This window comes from Stylophora pistillata, chromosome 7, assembly GCF_964205215.1.
Source record: "Stylophora pistillata chromosome 7, jaStyPist1.2, whole genome shotgun sequence".
NCBI classification, from domain to species: Eukaryota; Metazoa; Cnidaria; class Anthozoa; order Scleractinia; family Pocilloporidae; genus Stylophora; species Stylophora pistillata.
The window spans coordinates 2,672,501-2,689,251 of NC_142525.1; the positions used below are offsets into that span (position 1 = coordinate 2,672,501).

The 16,751-nt window shown below is 40.1% G+C and overlaps 3 protein-coding genes across 7 annotated transcripts in view; 2 read left to right on the forward strand and 1 right to left on the reverse strand.

Annotated features, from left to right (window-relative positions):
- LOC111329751 (uncharacterized) overlaps nt 1–861 on the forward strand; it is a 7,205-nt gene extending 6,344 nt beyond the window's left edge. Inside the window, exon 2 of the mRNA XM_022934518.2 lies at nt 1–861. This exon is cut by the window's left edge and continues 2,370 nt beyond it. Coding sequence (XP_022790253.2) covers nt 1–602 — 602 coding nt within the window. The 3' untranslated portion in view covers nt 603–861.
- LOC111329752 (oligoribonuclease, mitochondrial) overlaps nt 1–16,333 on the forward strand; it is a 20,913-nt gene extending 4,580 nt beyond the window's left edge. The window contains exons 2-8 of the mRNA XM_022934519.2: nt 9,910–10,158; nt 11,184–11,190; nt 11,716–11,792; nt 12,832–12,909; nt 13,716–13,936; nt 15,052–15,105; nt 15,589–16,333. Coding sequence (XP_022790254.1) covers nt 10,018–10,158; nt 11,184–11,190; nt 11,716–11,792; nt 12,832–12,909; nt 13,716–13,936; nt 15,052–15,105; nt 15,589–15,655 — 645 coding nt within the window. The 5' untranslated portion in view covers nt 9,910–10,017 and the 3' untranslated portion in view covers nt 15,656–16,333. The remainder of the gene's footprint in view (nt 1–9,909; nt 10,159–11,183; nt 11,191–11,715; nt 11,793–12,831; nt 12,910–13,715; nt 13,937–15,051; nt 15,106–15,588) is intronic.
- LOC111329750 (uncharacterized) lies at nt 2,278–9,910 on the reverse strand. Of its 5 annotated transcripts, none has more exons than XM_022934515.2 (3): nt 9,513–9,910; nt 3,880–6,801; nt 2,278–3,056 (listed from the first exon to the last, which is right to left on the reverse strand). In XM_022934515.2, exons 1-3 carry the CDS (start codon nt 9,761–9,763, stop codon nt 2,804–2,806), a joined length of 3,426 nt encoding a protein of 1,141 aa, XP_022790250.2. In that variant the 5' UTR covers nt 9,764–9,910; the 3' UTR covers nt 2,278–2,803. The 5 variants fall into 5 exon arrangements, with proteins under 5 accessions (XP_022790250.2, XP_022790249.2, XP_022790251.2 ...); XM_022934514.2 differs by having other exon boundaries at nt 3,880–6,804; XM_022934516.2 differs by lacking the exon at nt 9,513–9,910 and adding an exon at nt 8,136–8,225.
- Nucleotides 16,334–16,751: the final 418 nt, after the last annotated feature.

Consider the following 16,751-nt stretch of genomic DNA (forward strand, 5'->3'; position numbering starts at 1 on the left):
CCGAGGAAGTGGTACGCCCAACGTCATCTTGTAAACATGGCGGAAACTGGCTCGCTTTCTGGTGGTGGACAGCAGATGCACCTTGGCCTGTTGATGAGAAAGATGTATTAGCCTATCCCTTTGGTTCTTGCAGCTCGTATGGCGAATACTGCTTCGGGCGAATTCCGTCCTGGGCAAGGGAAGACTCTACTGAAATGCTTGCCATTGACTCTCAAGGAAACGAATACCTTTGGAAATTTGATTCTCATAATGCTGTTGCACATGCGGCTTGGTTGGCTTTCCACGATCATGTGACCACTCCCGCTGGCAAAGTCGTCAACAACGCGGACGGCTGGGATCCAGTGGTTCTACAGGGAAAAGCTCCAGTCGTCAAGCAAGACTCCTTCATGTATCGTGAACAGAATGGCGTCAAGTCCATTCTGATGGATGATGATAACTGCGATTGTAAAACGACATTGAATATTGGCCACGGAATGTGTCTAGCCGGGCACAGCACCAGCTATGGTCCAGCAAATCAGTTTGGCGTAGATGCTCTTTACGACCCGGGCTGCAATGCTCCTCGTCCGGAAATTGGGCTGACGCTTTATTTTCGGCCAAAATAAGATGTGCTAATATATGGGCGAGTGAAGAAAACTCTGTAGAAGTAACAGACTGCCTTTTTGTCTGCCTAGATTTTAGAACTGTACTGGAGCCCATCGTGGTCGATCATGATAATAAGATTCAGAACTACATGCATAACATGTTTGAATTTGTTCAAAACGTTAAGTACAAATAGCTCGTTTGCGTACCAGATTTTTCTGTTGTAGTTTGCGATCAAAAATGACGTAAACAATAATAAAACTCGCTCATGTATTCCAGCCATATAGTATGGTTACCGTTTTTCTTAATAGATATCGCGGTCTAGTTCAGAACAACCCATCGAAGGAAACTACTGTGTGAAAGTACATTGGTTTTCTCGTATTCTTCCAATTAGACAAAATCAATCAATCACGGTAAAGGATGTGAGCACTCGTCTCTCGACATTCACCTTTCTCAGTGAAGGCATTTTCAGTTGAGTCATCGGGTTTAGTGACTGGCAATTGGTATACCCTTTAGCTTTCGCATGCGTGATAGTTTAGCCCTACTTAATTCATTGATTCAATATTGATTCAGCAATCGAGCGTTTAGATGAAGTAATTCTTTAACAGCATTCATTGCCACAAATGTCATCGCTATCCGGCGAATATTTAACATCACGACTCGAGTTACATTATAAAAGAATGTCTCGGAGATTTCAACTGAAAACGAAATCAAAACTTGGCTTTAACTTCGGGGAATTTCTTGGAGTTGACTCCAAGAGTTGCCAAAAGTGGACCACTCCTCTTTCCTACTAAAAACTGATTCCTCCTCCCACGAAAAAAAAAAACCAACACACAAACAGAACGACAACGAGGTCAGAATACCAGTCTCTTGCAAATTTTTTCCACTCCAAGAAAGTCGATGACTCTTACAGCTTTACAAAACCTTTTCCCGCTCTTTGGATTAACCTGATATTTACAGCACTCGCATTTGGCGAATTATTCTGAAATCTATCATAAACTCTTAATTTTCAAAATAGGCGCCATTTTTTAGTTTATCAATGTATTGAAACGACACGCTGGTCTAAGAGACGGACAGAGTAAAAGTATGAGGTAAAACAACGAGTGACATATAATCAGTACAATTAAAATGAGAGTCTCGGGCCACTTCTTACATATACCTGTTTGGATATACTTTAGCAACCTCTAAAAGCGTTTGAAACGAGCACTAAAGAACCTCATTATTTACCCCCTGGGGGAGCGGGGAGGGGGGAGTCGGTTTAGTTGTGTCACGATAAATTTACTGGGTTCCCCCATAAGGTTCTGTAATAATCTTTTGACCCCCCCCCCCCCCTTTGTTGTCAATTTCCTATAGATCCCCTTGATACTCTGTTGGGGACGACGCACTATTCCCCGTTCCCTCTGAAAACCATATGATCCCTCACCTCCCCCCCGTTAAATAACGACTGGTCCCGAAAATGACACATTCTGAGTGACAAAGTGATTTCTACTGCTATAGGCCACGAAGCACCGTTGATTTTTCATAATTTTTTTTTAACAAAGCGCTCGAAGACGATAATGGTCAAGAAAAATGGAGGGACGCACAAGTGAAAAATATCTGCCAGCATTAAAACGATTCATTTGACCTTAATAGTGTGATACGGATCAAAACCGATTTATAAGAGGCTTACCAAACGGCAACACATGTAATTTAACACCATTACTCCAGAAAAAATTTAATTTTTGGCACTCTACAGGGTACTTTTACCAAGAGACTAACCCCAATATTTCAATCCCATAAGTCAGTGCAAGCTCGCCAGAAAATGGGCGAAAGAAGCTTATCCCGAGGACGAGTTTTACACACTCCACGGATGCCACATGTCCCGCCAAAATTGCCAAATGAAAGTATTTCACTAAAAGAAAGTTACTGAGAACGAAAGTTTCCATTTTAAGCCTGTTCGTCTATTAGGCTGAAATATCAACTTGGTTAACGCAAGAACTCAGACAAGTGCAACTCCTTGTTGACTGCAGATTCAACTAAACGTAACAAAATTTGTATTATTTTCATCTAAAAATTCGCACAGTTCTCTTGCTCATTTACATCTGACCCCCATATGTTACCGTTGGTAAACAAAGGCAGGTGCCAAGGGAACGCCATTTTTCGCTGACCACTTAGAACGAGGGTGTTTGAAAGTTAACAAGCTCGTCCGCACTACCTAAATCCAAAATGGCGCTGAACTGTTACGTCAGACATGCGTACCGTTCTCCACATCAATCTCACCTGTGGCTCTAAGCCGATCATAGAGCTCGTCCCAGGCGGACGCGGTACCCGTCATGTCGGACGAGCTACTAATTAAACTGTTTCTACTCTCAGTGTTGTTGTTCTTTCTAGAAGCACTGTTGTCTTTTGAGTTTTCGCTCGACCAGTCTTCCAGGTCGTCGAGTGTTTTTAACCCTTTGATATTTGAGACGATAGACCTGTCACCGTCCTTGTCACTTCTGAAAGGCAGAGAAGTAAAATGAATAAATAAGTAAACAAAGGTTTACTTCTTGTACAGAAAGAAGGAGGCGTGTGGCCCGATGAATAATGCTCCAGATCGAGCGAGAGATCTGGGTCGAGCCCCGACCGGATCATGGTGTTGTGTTTTTAGACAAGACTCTATACTCCACTGATGCCTGTCTCCTCTTAGGGCAGCGGTCTATTGCTTAGGTAAACCAATTAAACACTAGGCAGCAATATGCAATAAACTAACATTCCGTCAAGAAGAATTGCCATCTTCACGGATGGGAAGCTGGCACATCACAGTTTACACCCCCTTCCCCTCCCCCCCACGTATTTCATTGAGGTGCCTTTACAGTTCGCTGGTACCCATTTAAACCCTTGGGCGGAGAGAGGCTTTGGAAGTATAAAGTGTTCTGCTGCACAACACTTAACAGTGTTTGTGCTTCTAACTTGGACCGATCGATTCATAGCCCAGAGGTGCGGCCATTATGGAACTACGTTCCCAAATATCTGGGAAACTTTCCAGAGATTTCCTTCAAAGAGATAGGACCAGATTTAAGTGACTCGCCCAATATTACGGTTTATGGAGAACGCCGTAGCAAATTTGCCCCCGTGCTTAATTCGAAGAGTTGGAGACGAAGTGATAAAGGCTGGGGTAAACTTGCCGTAATAGACGGGGTAAACTCCTCGATATGGGAGCAAACTAGCACAAGGTAAACTTGCAATGAAACGATTCCTTCAGATACCAATGTTACGACGCATTAAGCAGTGTATGAGCTCAAGTTAGGAAGATGTGCGGTGTTTACTTTAACGACTCACCTTTGTGGTACTTTAGCGTGATTTTGATTGACAAATGGGCTTTGGCACGTGCAGCCGGCGAGAGCTTCCTGTAGCTCATGCACGCGACGTCTATACCTGTCTTCTAGCTTTTGATAAGCATTGGCCACTTTTCTTTGTTCCTCGTATTTCTGTCTCAATTCTCGCTTCTCTACCTCGTGTTTCGCGATCAAGTCTTTGTTCTCGTGTTTTAACTTCTCTATAAAATTCAAGTAATATTCCTCCAGGTTCGGCCTCGCTAAACCACTTGGTTCGTTCTTCGTTTCATTTTCGTGTATCATTCTGTTTTCCGGTGCATCCAAAGGCTTTATTGATCCTAAATTATTTCGCTCGGTTGCAACTCCAATTTTCTCATCTAGGGGTGTATTTCCAGAGGTTTCCGACGAATGTATAGCTGGGCTTGAATCGAGAGGATACAAATTCCACAAGGCAAGTCTCGTTTCGTACATTTCTCGAGCAGATTGAGACTTAGAAAGTGGTAAAGGTTCCGTGAAATTATCCTTAGTAAGAGTAGCTCTGGAAGACAGTTCAAGAGCTGGACTAACTGGAGAAACCTGCGCGACTGGTACAGCCTTAGATATGGTGTAAGGTTTGGGATAATTATGCGCACGATCTGAAACCGGAACGTTCCACATGCGACTGTCGGTCCGTAAGCTCGTAGCCTGGGTGCTTATCGGCTCAACAGGTTGACCTGGTTTTTCCGGAGAAGCAACTGCGATTCTAGTCGATCCTTCGCCCTTCGTGAGCTCGTCAGGTCTTGCTGTCTTAAGCTCTCGGCTATGCTCGGACTCCGGTCGAACTTGAACGACTCCTTCGGCACGAACGAATTGTATAGATGTTTCAGTACGCTCGAAAACCTCATCGTGGATGTCTTCGTCTTCCAAGAGAATTCTCCCCGTCCTATCAAATTCTTTACGTTTTTTGACCCTCATGCTCATATGAGTTTGTCGAGAATCTTGGTTTAGCACATCGTCGTTGTTTCTCTGTTCACTGTCCAAGCTTTCAAGCCCTTTCTCTTGAATTTTGTTCATTCCATACCCCGTGTGGCTTACCACACAGGTCTCCTCTTTAACCAGCTGACGTTCTGAAGTCTCCACAGCCTTGACGCTTACAATCCCGATCGCTGTGTGACGCTTCGGTTTATTCTCGGCTTTTTCTTCGGAGATGCGATCAATCTGTTGTCGGAACCCGACAACGCCGATTGTCCGGTGCCTTTTGGCTTTGACCGGGGATCGCTCTCGTATTTCTGAGTTAACAGATGGCGTGCTGCCCTTATCGGTGACCTCAAACACCTTTATCGGCGTCCTTTCGACAGAATCATACTGGGATACCGCTGACTTGCTCTCCACAACCCTATTAACGACTGAAAATTGTTTGTGAGAAGTCGGAGATGACCCGCCCCAGTTCTCATCCCTTGAAAGCTCTCGCGGTGACGTTTGTGGGCTTTGCGCCTTTTCGTTCAAGGGGCGTTTCAGGTAAATCTGGGCATGCGCGGTTGCCTTGGCGCTTTTGGCATGCTTGGCTATTTCGTCTTCATGTAGCTTGATAAGCTCCTGTAGACTTAAGCGATGCGAGGCAAGTATATCAGCGCTTACAGAGCCGTCCATGTTACTCCACTGACTATGCGCCGTCAAAGTGTAACTCTTATCAGGCGCTAGTAATAAACCGTCGGCTTCTTTTCTGTTGATTCTTGATTCCACATTCGTGTCCATGTCTTCTACTATACTCTGTGGATACGGGGGTTTTGGCGGTGCAACTTCGTGGCTGTGATCTTGTTCACCGTGGGCAACGCGATCCTTCGGAGAATGGACATACGCAAACTTTGGCCATGTTTGAGCCTTTACGCGCCTCCGTTCTCTATCATTCATTTCGCGCAGTTCCTCAAATGATTCCGGAAGAAATTCGCCGCTGAAACGTTTCGCTAAATCTTTCACCGACGGGCTCAGTTGCCCGGCGTCGTCCTCATCATCTAGCGTCCAAGAATTTCGTGGCGATTGCGCAGGTGCAGACGAAACTTGCGTGACAGAAGGGTACACCTGCGAAACGTTGTCGGCGGAGTCCGTGACGTTGTGATTGTATAACCGATTTGGAACGGATGTCGTGACATGATGACCGGAAGAGTAAGGAGTCCCTTGAACGTAAACGTGAGAATTGTGTGACCGATGAGGTCGAGCGTTGACGCGAATTGCGTGACCCGAATACTGGGTCACTGGTGCCGCAGAGATAAAGGTTGCGTTCGTGGTCGAAATATGTTCGGAAATCTTAGGAGATTGTTTTAAGAAAACCTCTTTGTGAACTGTCTGGCGCTGATGGTCTCTGTGCCTGTGGAACTTATCTGGGGAACTGGTGCCTTGTGACCCAGATCCCCCATGACCTCTCACGGCATGGTGACTCAACGAGTTCGTGGACTGTTGCCAAGATGCGCTAGAGGAGCTTAAACTTGATTGGCTAAAACGCCTTAGTACGAGGGACCCGTATGGGGATCGTTCTGTCATGTCATACGCGGAGTCCACCCCATGACGGTCCCTTTCACCCTCATCCGCGGAGGACCCTACTTGGGAACTAAAACTCGACGACAACGATCTTGACAACTCAAAATGTCTACTTCTACGGTCTCTAGAGCCAGCACTTTTATAACCAGATTTCGATGAACGTGTATCGTACGAGAAGCTGTGGTAGTCACTTCCAGGGACAAAGTTGTTCTTCTGTTTGTTTCGATCCAGTGAAATTTCATGGATGCTTTGTGGTCTCTCTTTGAACTTTCTTTCCGGAGTTTCAGCTCCGTACCAGCTCTGAGGCCGACCGTGTTTTCTTATGTCACCAGTTGCAGATTTTCTGTAGAACTGTTGACTGGCATCCTGCCTGTGGTCGTAAAAGGGGGGTGCTTCTCTCAAAGGCAAAGGCCTGCTGAACCAGAAAACATCATAAGTACTTCTAGAGTTACAAGATGAATTTTTAAGACAGTGACACAAGTGTTGAAGTCACCTTAAGGGCGATAATGACCCACCCTACCAGAGCTTGTTCTGGTTTTTGCAGTACTGCCACCTGGAAGTGATGCAAGTCCAGCTCATAGTTACTCCCCCCCCCCCAACATTTTGTCAGCTTTCTTTGGTTAAACTGCCTCAATAGATTTATACTCCTTCATGGAGAGAGGCACTGTGACATGGAGGGGGGAGTGGTCTTCAATACACTTGCATCTAATCTGGTGGGTGTAACGATACTCCCAAAAGCTTCATGCTGTGAAAATTGGGTTACACTGTAGAGAGAGGGGGGCCATCATCACCCACCTCATAGTTGTAAGAATCTTTAAACAGCTTGACCAATGAGCTACACTCCCAGACACATTTATTGGGACACCAACAGCCTCATCCCCCTCCCCCTCCCCCCATTTGCCCCTCTCAGTGTTGGTCTGCAAGATTGCATGAACAGATTAGCAATTAACAACCTTGGAAGAGGAGAAGGAGGAGAAGGAGCAGGACTGGACACTAACGGTAGCCCACTAGTCTTAGACTAATAGAAGTTCAGTTTTGGCTAGTGGTTTTTGATTTCCACTAGCCAGTTTGGCTAGTAAATAAACTGAAATTGTCCTAAAATCTAAGATGTCACTAGCCACTTGGCTAGTAAGTTGAAAAGTTAGTGTCGAGCCCTGAGGAGTGGACATTGTCAGGTCTGGGAGTGTAGGCCCATGCAACAAACATACAAACTGCTGACCTAACAAGAAAACAATAAGCTTTTGTGCAAGTACAGGATAATTTAACTTACCAGGACACAAACAGCAATAAATTAAAGTGTTTCTTACCCAAATTGTACAGCTCTAAGCTCCAATACATTTACCATTTAAATAACATTTAAAATAGATGAAGTAATTTTGACCACAGCCAGCAGTATTTAGAATTCTAAGTGCACAAGCTACCTAACATCTTAACAGTTTGCTTACCACTCAAGTCACATTCATTACTGACATGGTGTGTTTTTCTAATTTTCAATTGTTAGATTAATAGAAGAAAGTTCAACATCCTTACATTCAGAATAAGCAATTTTCCACTGACAAGATGTTAGTTTGGCAAATAAAAGGCACATAGATAATTCAAGAACTACTTCATCAGATTGGACTTTGTGCTGTTTGTTGAACCCCACAGAAAAGATATTTCTGTAAAAATTATACAACAATGTCCAGCACAATTTCATTCGATCTCTATTGTCGAGTGAATTGTCAAATGCTGTACAAGAATACTTACATTTTGTACATAATTTGAAATCTGTTCTGAATTTTCCTGCTCAGAATCCCCCATGCTTGCGACAACATGTGTGGAATGCATTTATTTCTGAACAGGGGTCATGCTTTATGGGCAGATGACAATAGGCTTGTTCAGACTTGATTGCCCTTCATACCAATATCATTTCCTATTCTCATTAGTTTGATACTGGGTTTAACATTTTAATGCAGCACCCTTGAAACGCAAGGTGAACAGCAATGAACAGGTTTATACACTCCACAGTAAGGCACTGGCCTTAGTGTCAAAATTTTGGTTTGTGCAACTAAGTTAATATGTATCAGACAGAAATTAACTTGAAAATTGACTTGTATCAATTTTGTGTGACAACAGATTGGACAGGAATACACATCAACATATTCATTACTGACTTAATTTCACACACTGTAATATGGGAAGTCTAAGTTGATTCCCAATTAACCTCAAGCAAACATGGTACATGTTTTTCCTCACAAGTGTACAAAAATCTCACATTTGAGACAAAAATCTCAAGGTCTAATTATTTCAATCAAGATTGATTCAGTTCAGATATATGCCAGGAATGATTTTCTTTGTGAATACTTTGACCCTATACTCCAATGTATATGCATTTTAACAAAAATAATGTTATGCCAACCTAACAAAAAAATATCCTGACAATTAAAAAAAAAGACAAAAAAAATTTAAGATCAAAAAGTGCATTTGTGATAAATTTAACCACTTATCTTAAAATAGCAATTTTGGATATTTTTGGCCTCGTGAAAATATAGACCACCACTTTCTAAAGACTACAATAATTGAAAAGGCTAATTAATTAATATGTTCAGACTTGTCTGTGCGCCTACTGCGTTAAAACTCAGCCATCAATAAAGCATTGTTGATTGTTTAGAGCAGGAAGTGACTAATAGCCACAAGAATGAACCCTTAGTGTTAGCGTGACCCGATCGATGATCAATTTCGTTCAGATTAAATACTTATTTCTGATAAACATCATAAACCCCAGCCAAAGGCCATCGATAAGTTGTTACATAACGGCGAAAAAAAAATTACCGATTGTTTTGAAAATAAACATTGTCAAACAAACTGTGTAAGATGCTTAAATCTGTACAAACGCTCGATCGACTTTCAGCTTTAATGGCTAAATAAATCATCATCGAAATAAAACAAGACTTTGATATATACTTGCGATCGATCACGTGAATTCTGTGGGGAATAAAGTTTCATTGATTGAAAGTGAAACCCCAGGCAGGGAAAAATACATCCTTAGGGCTAATCAATTAGTGTGCTTATCTGTTGATAACAACTCACATTATGGGGTAACAAGTCGATCTGTCTAAAACAAAAGAAAGAGAATAAACTTACTCGTTCTCGCGCTGACCTCTTTGATTTCCGTTCTCCATATTATTGCTCTGGCCGTAATCCTGATGCCGTTCCCGTCTGCGGCTTGAACCAGAGGAATCATGATAGTTTACTCGATGTTTTCCACGCGATCGCCTATAGACCGAGCGTTCTAGGCGTGCTGTAAGTCTAGAGGAAGCCTCTCTCTCGCTCGAACAAAAGTGCTCTTTCGACGACGCAGAACTCGGTCTCTGGGAAACTTCTTCAAGTGACATTTAAACAATGTTACAAAGGATAAGTATTCGGCATCTATAGGACGCCAGAAATGTGGAAAACAATGAATTATCCGCTTGTATATTGTGTCTTGACTTGTGGTTTAGGATTTGGCACTTGTGAAAACATTCCAGACATTCTTTTACAGCTTGGCAGCCTGGTGATGTTTGGTCTCGGCCGTGGGAACTAGAACTAGCCTGAGTTGCAGGGTAGCAGCACGTTGCAAGTGACGCCTGGCGGAGATTGACATTTCCCCATGAATTTCCCGCTGATTACTTCACGCACCGTATTCCGGAGTGTTTTAGGGAGATCCTGTCACTTAATCAAGCTGCTTTCGCGAAAAATAGCTACTTCTATGACGATGGAAAGTCGAAGACTCGTGTGGGTCGATCTAGAGGTCAGTTGATGGACCATTAATTTATTAAATTACTACGTATGATGCACGATCCTTCGCAGTAAATAGCGCTGTTTATGCAATAGCGAAAATCAGACCAAAAAAAAAAAAAAAAAAAAAAAAAAAAAAAAAAAAAAACAGGCCTGTACGGGATTCGAACCACTGACCTCTGCGATACTAGTGCAGCGATCTACCAATTGAGCTAACAAGCCAACTGGGAGCAGGCCGTTAAGTTGATTCGTAATAAACCCGTGATGATAAATCAGATACAATGAATATATGAAGTTCATATATTTTGAACTGCGGTATTAAATACGCATGATGAACTTCATATATTCATTGTATCTAATTTAATTACTGTTTGATTTTGGAAACCTATCAGTTCGAAAGTGATTGTGGCATTCGAATTTCAACAAATTACAGTTAAGGAAAATGACTGTAAAGGACTATTAGAGAGGATATTAAAAGTTGTGTTTTAGCGAACTTGTATTCAAACGTTACGGTTAATTGATAGACTTGCCAGTATTGGTTTATTTTGTTTTTGGTGATTTCGCATCAGCTGCAAAGTGAAAGGTAAAAATATGTTAGGGGATTTGAAATCTTGGTAAATAACAGTGAAGAAAAGTGATTGTAGAAGCGAACAGTAAAACCTATATCTAAGCTGAACTGCATTCAAATATTACTCTACTTTTTGGTGATCAGTGCACTGAAGAGGTTTTTTGTTTGCATCAATCAGTGGCTTCCCCCTTAGGACCCACCCCCTGGGTTCCTGTGGGTGCCCTGGGGGTGAGTCCCAGGGGCAAGCTGCTAATTCATGCATTATCCATAAAAGATTTCAAGTATTTCAAAATGTAGGTCAACCTCGTAGTCTACTACACAATTTTTATTGATTCAGAATGTTTTTTTCTTGAATCAGTAAAACAAGGGTAGATTGTCTTGTTTTGTTGTTGTGGTTTTTGTGTTTTGCTGAAAATTATGTTTTATTCCCTCTTAAACTCTACCTTGCTGATGCTGGTTTGACCATCAAGATGACAGGTAATTATATAACACCCTAACATCAGCATGCATATTCTCCATACTGTTCTCTACATATTTTCTAAGGTGCTGACAAAGAGAATTTCTTGAACAATCAAGGGTTTCTATAGTTGATGATCATTTTCTTTATTCTCCTGACCTTACTGTTTGATTCAAGGGTGAAATTGTAAGGAGAAATTAGATGCAAATCACTCTTTAAAGGTGAAAGGGTCAAAGTTTTCTCTTTTTTCTTTATTGAAGCACAATCAACTCTCTTTCTCCTTATTAAAATTTCCCCGAGAAGTTGTGGGGATAGCTTTAAATTAATAAACCAGAAAATTCCCTCTAGGAAAATCTTATTCAGAATTAAGTTACCCAACCTGTCACTGTAAAATTTAAAGACTTGATCAATGTAATAGAAATCCTGTTGCACATGTAGTTTTTTTTTTAGCCCTCTTTTTTTTCACTTGTGATGATTAATTTGTGTGGAGAAGACTGGAGAGGGCGGTGTTGGACGGAGCTAAAACTTCAACATCTTTCCTCTAGGTCTTGACATTGACAAGTGTCATATTATAGAAATGGCATGCTTGATCACAGATGAAAACCTCAACATTGTGGCAGAGGTAATATAATTATGTCTAAGAACAAAATAGAAATGAAAAAGGATCTATGCAGGTTATCTGCAAGGCCTGAAAAAAAATTCAGGCTTTGACAAGAACTAAGCCCATGCTTTTGAGATACATAGAAAAAGCCATGTGTGGAACACTGTGTCCTTCGCTATTGTTTTGAGTGCAATAATTAAACAGTTTTCTTGATACTGTAGATTGAGATCCCTGAAAAATTCTTCAAGTATCTTGATTTTCAATCCTTGATTCTCAATACGTGTCTCAAATCTCGATTCTTGATTCATGATAGCTTCGCATATTGAATATTAGGCCGAGACTGTCAACTTACTTTTGAGCTGTACTGTACTACAGTAAAAACCCGCATACAAGAACATGTGGATTAAGATTACACCCAGGCTGAAATTTGGTTAAAAAAGGAGCCTATATAATTATAAGAATACATTCAGCCTGAAAATCAAAAATTGTTCTTATATATAAAAACTCTTCCCTTTTCAGCTTAATAGAACAAAACAGTGTCTATAGCTTTACTGTGGTATTGCACTAAGATCTCTGTATAAATGCTAGCAATTTCACTTGCAGAGTATAGCAAATGTACAACAACTGTATTTGGAATTAAAAGTCTTATAATTACAATTATAAGTTATGTATTTCATCATCTATAGTTAGTAAATCCCTTACATTTTTTTTAGAAGTAAAAAATTAAGAACACTTGAGAACACTTTCAGGCTGATTTCACCTAAAATACCCAATATATAAGAACCCCATCAGCCTGAACCCTGAAAATGGGTGTTCTTGTATGCAGGTTTTTACTGTACCAGTAGTTGTGTGCTTCTACCAACTGAGCTAGATGGCCACATGTTGGGAGAAGAGCAAATTCAAAAGGTTCTTTGTTCCTGTAGAGGAACTCACAATTAAATGAAATGAATAATTATATATATATATTGGTACACAGATCAAAGAGGAACAAAAAAATTATCTTTGCACGTTAACTGCAAATTTGTTTTTGGTATAAATTTTACATTTTTTTTTATTATAGGCTCCTGACTTAGTAATTCATCAACCAAACTCAGTCTTAGAGGCCATGGATAAGTGGTGTGTCAAACATCATGGAGAGGTAAAAGCACATGGGAAACAACAGTGACTGTACGAAAAGCTGTCATTTTGACATGTACATGTAGCTTTTATTAATTAAAAGTAAAGAAGCATTGTACTGAATTTTCTGTATAAGATAAACTCATTTGCTGTAACAAAATACAATATGTTAGTAAAAACATGGAGAGACTAGAAGGAAGCCATGTTATAAATTAACTCCAAGCTCTCTGTGTCGCTCTGACAAGTATGGTCAATGAATTTTTTAAGCAAATTGAAAAATAATTGCTGTGGCAGAAAAAAATTGGTTTGCCCCAGAGTGAACAACTATTTAAAGCAATAACAGAACTAGTAGAAAATGTAACTCCTATATCCACCAAGTAAGCTAGGGCGCGACACTAACTTTTCAACCTACTAGCCAAGTGGCTAGTGACAACTTAGATGTTACAACAATTTCAGTTTGTTTACTAGCCAAACTGGCTGGTGGAAATTGAAAACCACTTGCCAAAACTGAATTTCTACTAGTCTGTGGCTAGTGGGCTACTGTTAGTGTCCAGCCCTGTAAGCCATTTAATTTTGTATGAAAATACTTCAAGGTATGTAACTGAAATTTAAGCAGATTTTATTTGCTTAATGCACAACATGATATATTTACATATTGGGGTCACATTTGAGACAAGCAAAAGTTAATTTTCGCAATCTGGTCATTGTTAAACCAATTAAAGTAAAAGCTAGTTGGTAGAGTTATTTTTACTGAAAAGAGATGCGCTTCACTCAATGATATGTTATTTTTTCTTTCTTCTTCACATTTCAAATCTGTCACTCATCAAGTCAGGTTTAACAGCTGCCGTTAAAGCATCCAAAATCAGCCTTTCAGAGGCAGAAAAAACTTTTCTGGAGTTTGTAAAACAGTACACTCAACCTAAGCAGTGTCAACTTGCCGGAAACAGTGTGCATGCAGATAAAAAGTTCTTGGACAAGTACATGCCTCAGTTTATGGATCACCTACATTACAGAATTGTAGATGTCAGCACGGTGAAAGAACTCTGCAGGTTGGTGAACTGAAATTTTATGATCATACTTTTATGAATTTTCAATCTTCTGTGTACCATAATTTAATTTGATTTTTATACCAGGCTGATTTTATAATGTTGTAGTTTTAGTTCAATCAATTTATATTTTGATTGTTATTTAATAATTTTGCTTTCAATCCTGTAGTTGCAATCATGGTAGATTTTTAGATTTAGGATAGTATTTTTGTGAAGTCTGTAAGGTTCACAACCCTTTCACTCTACTCATAACCATTTTTATAATAATAATAATAATAATAATAATAATGATAACAACAACTTTATTTAAGGAGAGTAACACGACAGTAATTCAACTGATGAACTAGTGGCCCTCGATCAAACAAATAATTCAAGAATCCCAGCTGGCCGGAGCCAAACCAGTTGGCTATTTACAAGAACGGCCAGAGGATTTGAACTTGGAGCTACCATGAAACAAATCGTGGTCAGGGTGGGACTCAAACCCGGGAGCAGTGGATTGCGAGTCTGACACACTGACCACTTGGCCATGCTGTCTCTTTTTAATTTCATGTTAACTCTTTAATTTCTCAGTAATGATTAAAATGTAACTTCTTCCTATGATATCCATACATTATCCAGCAAACAGGTAATGAGAATACATAAAGTTATCAGGTAGAGGTTCACATCTTGATCGAACACCAAACTCTTGCAACTTATTTACAAGGAAATGTTTTGCAGCGAGCTAGAGGGGAGAATTTGCAATCACATCCTGGGAGTTAAAGAGTTAAATAAATACTGAATGCTGACAATGGACCAATTGTAAAGTTATGATGAACAAATAGATGCCATGTTGCCCTGTATCTGTTCATCACTAGATCACAGATGATGTCAAAATGTGGCAACAACAAAGAACTAGGGCATGGCTCTCACCACATCTTGACAGCTTCTATGGTCTCGGACTGCGCAGATGCATGGCAACATGGAATCCATTTATTTTATATTATCATGATAACAAAGCACAACATTGTTGGTAATGTTATCAATTTGTCTGTTGTCCAGTACATCATAGGTAAAAACCAATCAATGTGTGTGCTTCATATTCATTATTTAAAGTAGTTTGATTGTTTCCTCACTAAAAGGAGATGGTATCCTGAAGTCTATAAACAAGTTCCCCAGAAAAAGGAAAACCACAGGTACAATAAATATTTGGGGACTATAGTATGAACATGATATAATTATAATTATATATCCCTCGTCTCCTTTGACCAAGAGCTTGGAAAAGGCCAAGTAAAACTGCCCAATACCCCACACCCTGGTCCCAGAGGCATTGCTTACTCCTTTCTTCTCTGTGTTTTGACGAGCCATGAAGCAGCAAGTAGTTTTTATGAGCCGCGAAGCGGTGTGAAGTTATTACGAGCCGCGAAGCGTTGAGAAGTATCCAAAAGATTGCCTTTTTCAGATTAGATGAAACACAATTGAAGGGTTGGCAGTACAAAAACAGCAATGAAGTATTTTAATGATTTGTCTACTACTGATTGTTACTAATAATTATGGAGAAAGGATGCTTCTGTTTATTTTTTTTTTCTCCCCCATTTTTGTTCTTTTTAAAATAGAACTAACATTCACCATTTTGAATCAAATAGCAAATCTAATCAATAATTTGCTTTTAAATGCAGAGCCCTAGATGACATTAAAGAGAGCATTGTTGAACTTCAGTTTTACAAGAAAATGATATTCAAGTAGTATGATGCAAAGCAAAGCAGTTTCTTTTATTCTTTTGGAACATTTCAGCAGCAGTGGAGGATGACAATGATGTGTGATATAAGCCTTGCAAAAGAAAAGTGCAACTTGTAACTTACAGTTTTTTTCAATCATTTAGAATCTATTTTTGCTACATTTTTTTTACTATTTAAGACCCTTTGTATGTACCTATGTACCAATATATTTTGAATGTAACTTGGTTGATAACAGTGGCAGATCTAGGAGAGTGGCCTGGGATCCAGACTCCCCCACAATCCCTTATTTTGGATAAAAAAATAATCACAGAAGGAAGGCAGACAGGTATACACACACAAAAAAACTGGGCCTTCCTTAGCTCAAAGTCTGGATTTGCCACTGGATGATGTGAATAGTAGTGTGAAAAGGCACAAGAATAAATTAGTTCAATGAAAAACATTTGTGATATTGAGAGGATTAAGGTTACCAATTTAAAAAATAAATTTTTGTTCTAGTGTTTTGCCGCTTTCCATGCTGCATAGATGTAGAGAAAAGCTACAGACTGCCAAGTATCTTGCGACTGGTTTGGTTGTGTTTTTGTCTTTTTTCTCTACGCTCTGAAGGTGTTTTTTTGAATCAGTCACCTAATCATCTTCCTGTTTTGTCAATGTATAACTTTTTGCAATAAATACAATTCATGCAATAGAGGAGATTGGCAGAGGTACATGTACCCACCGATTGCATAGCTCTATCTCTTTGTATATAAAACACACACAACCCATCATTCCTTGAATAAAGGCAGACAGTTTCGAAAGAAACTGTTTGGGGCTGCGTTGATGGGGGTAACGAAATAATTTGGATATATCAACAAAGTTGAAATGATAAATTGGCCACCATAACGATTACAAAAGCTGACATTTCGAGCGTTAGCCCTTCGTCAGAGCGAAGGGCTAACGCTCAAAACGTCAGCTTTTGTAATCGTTACGGTGGCCAATTTACCATTTCAACTTTGTTGATATATCCAAATTATTCCATAATTCCTTGACTTGCTTTGACGAAGGGCTAATCCTCAAAATGCCAGCTTTAGTAAACCCTTTCAGTGGCCAGTTTACCATATCAACTC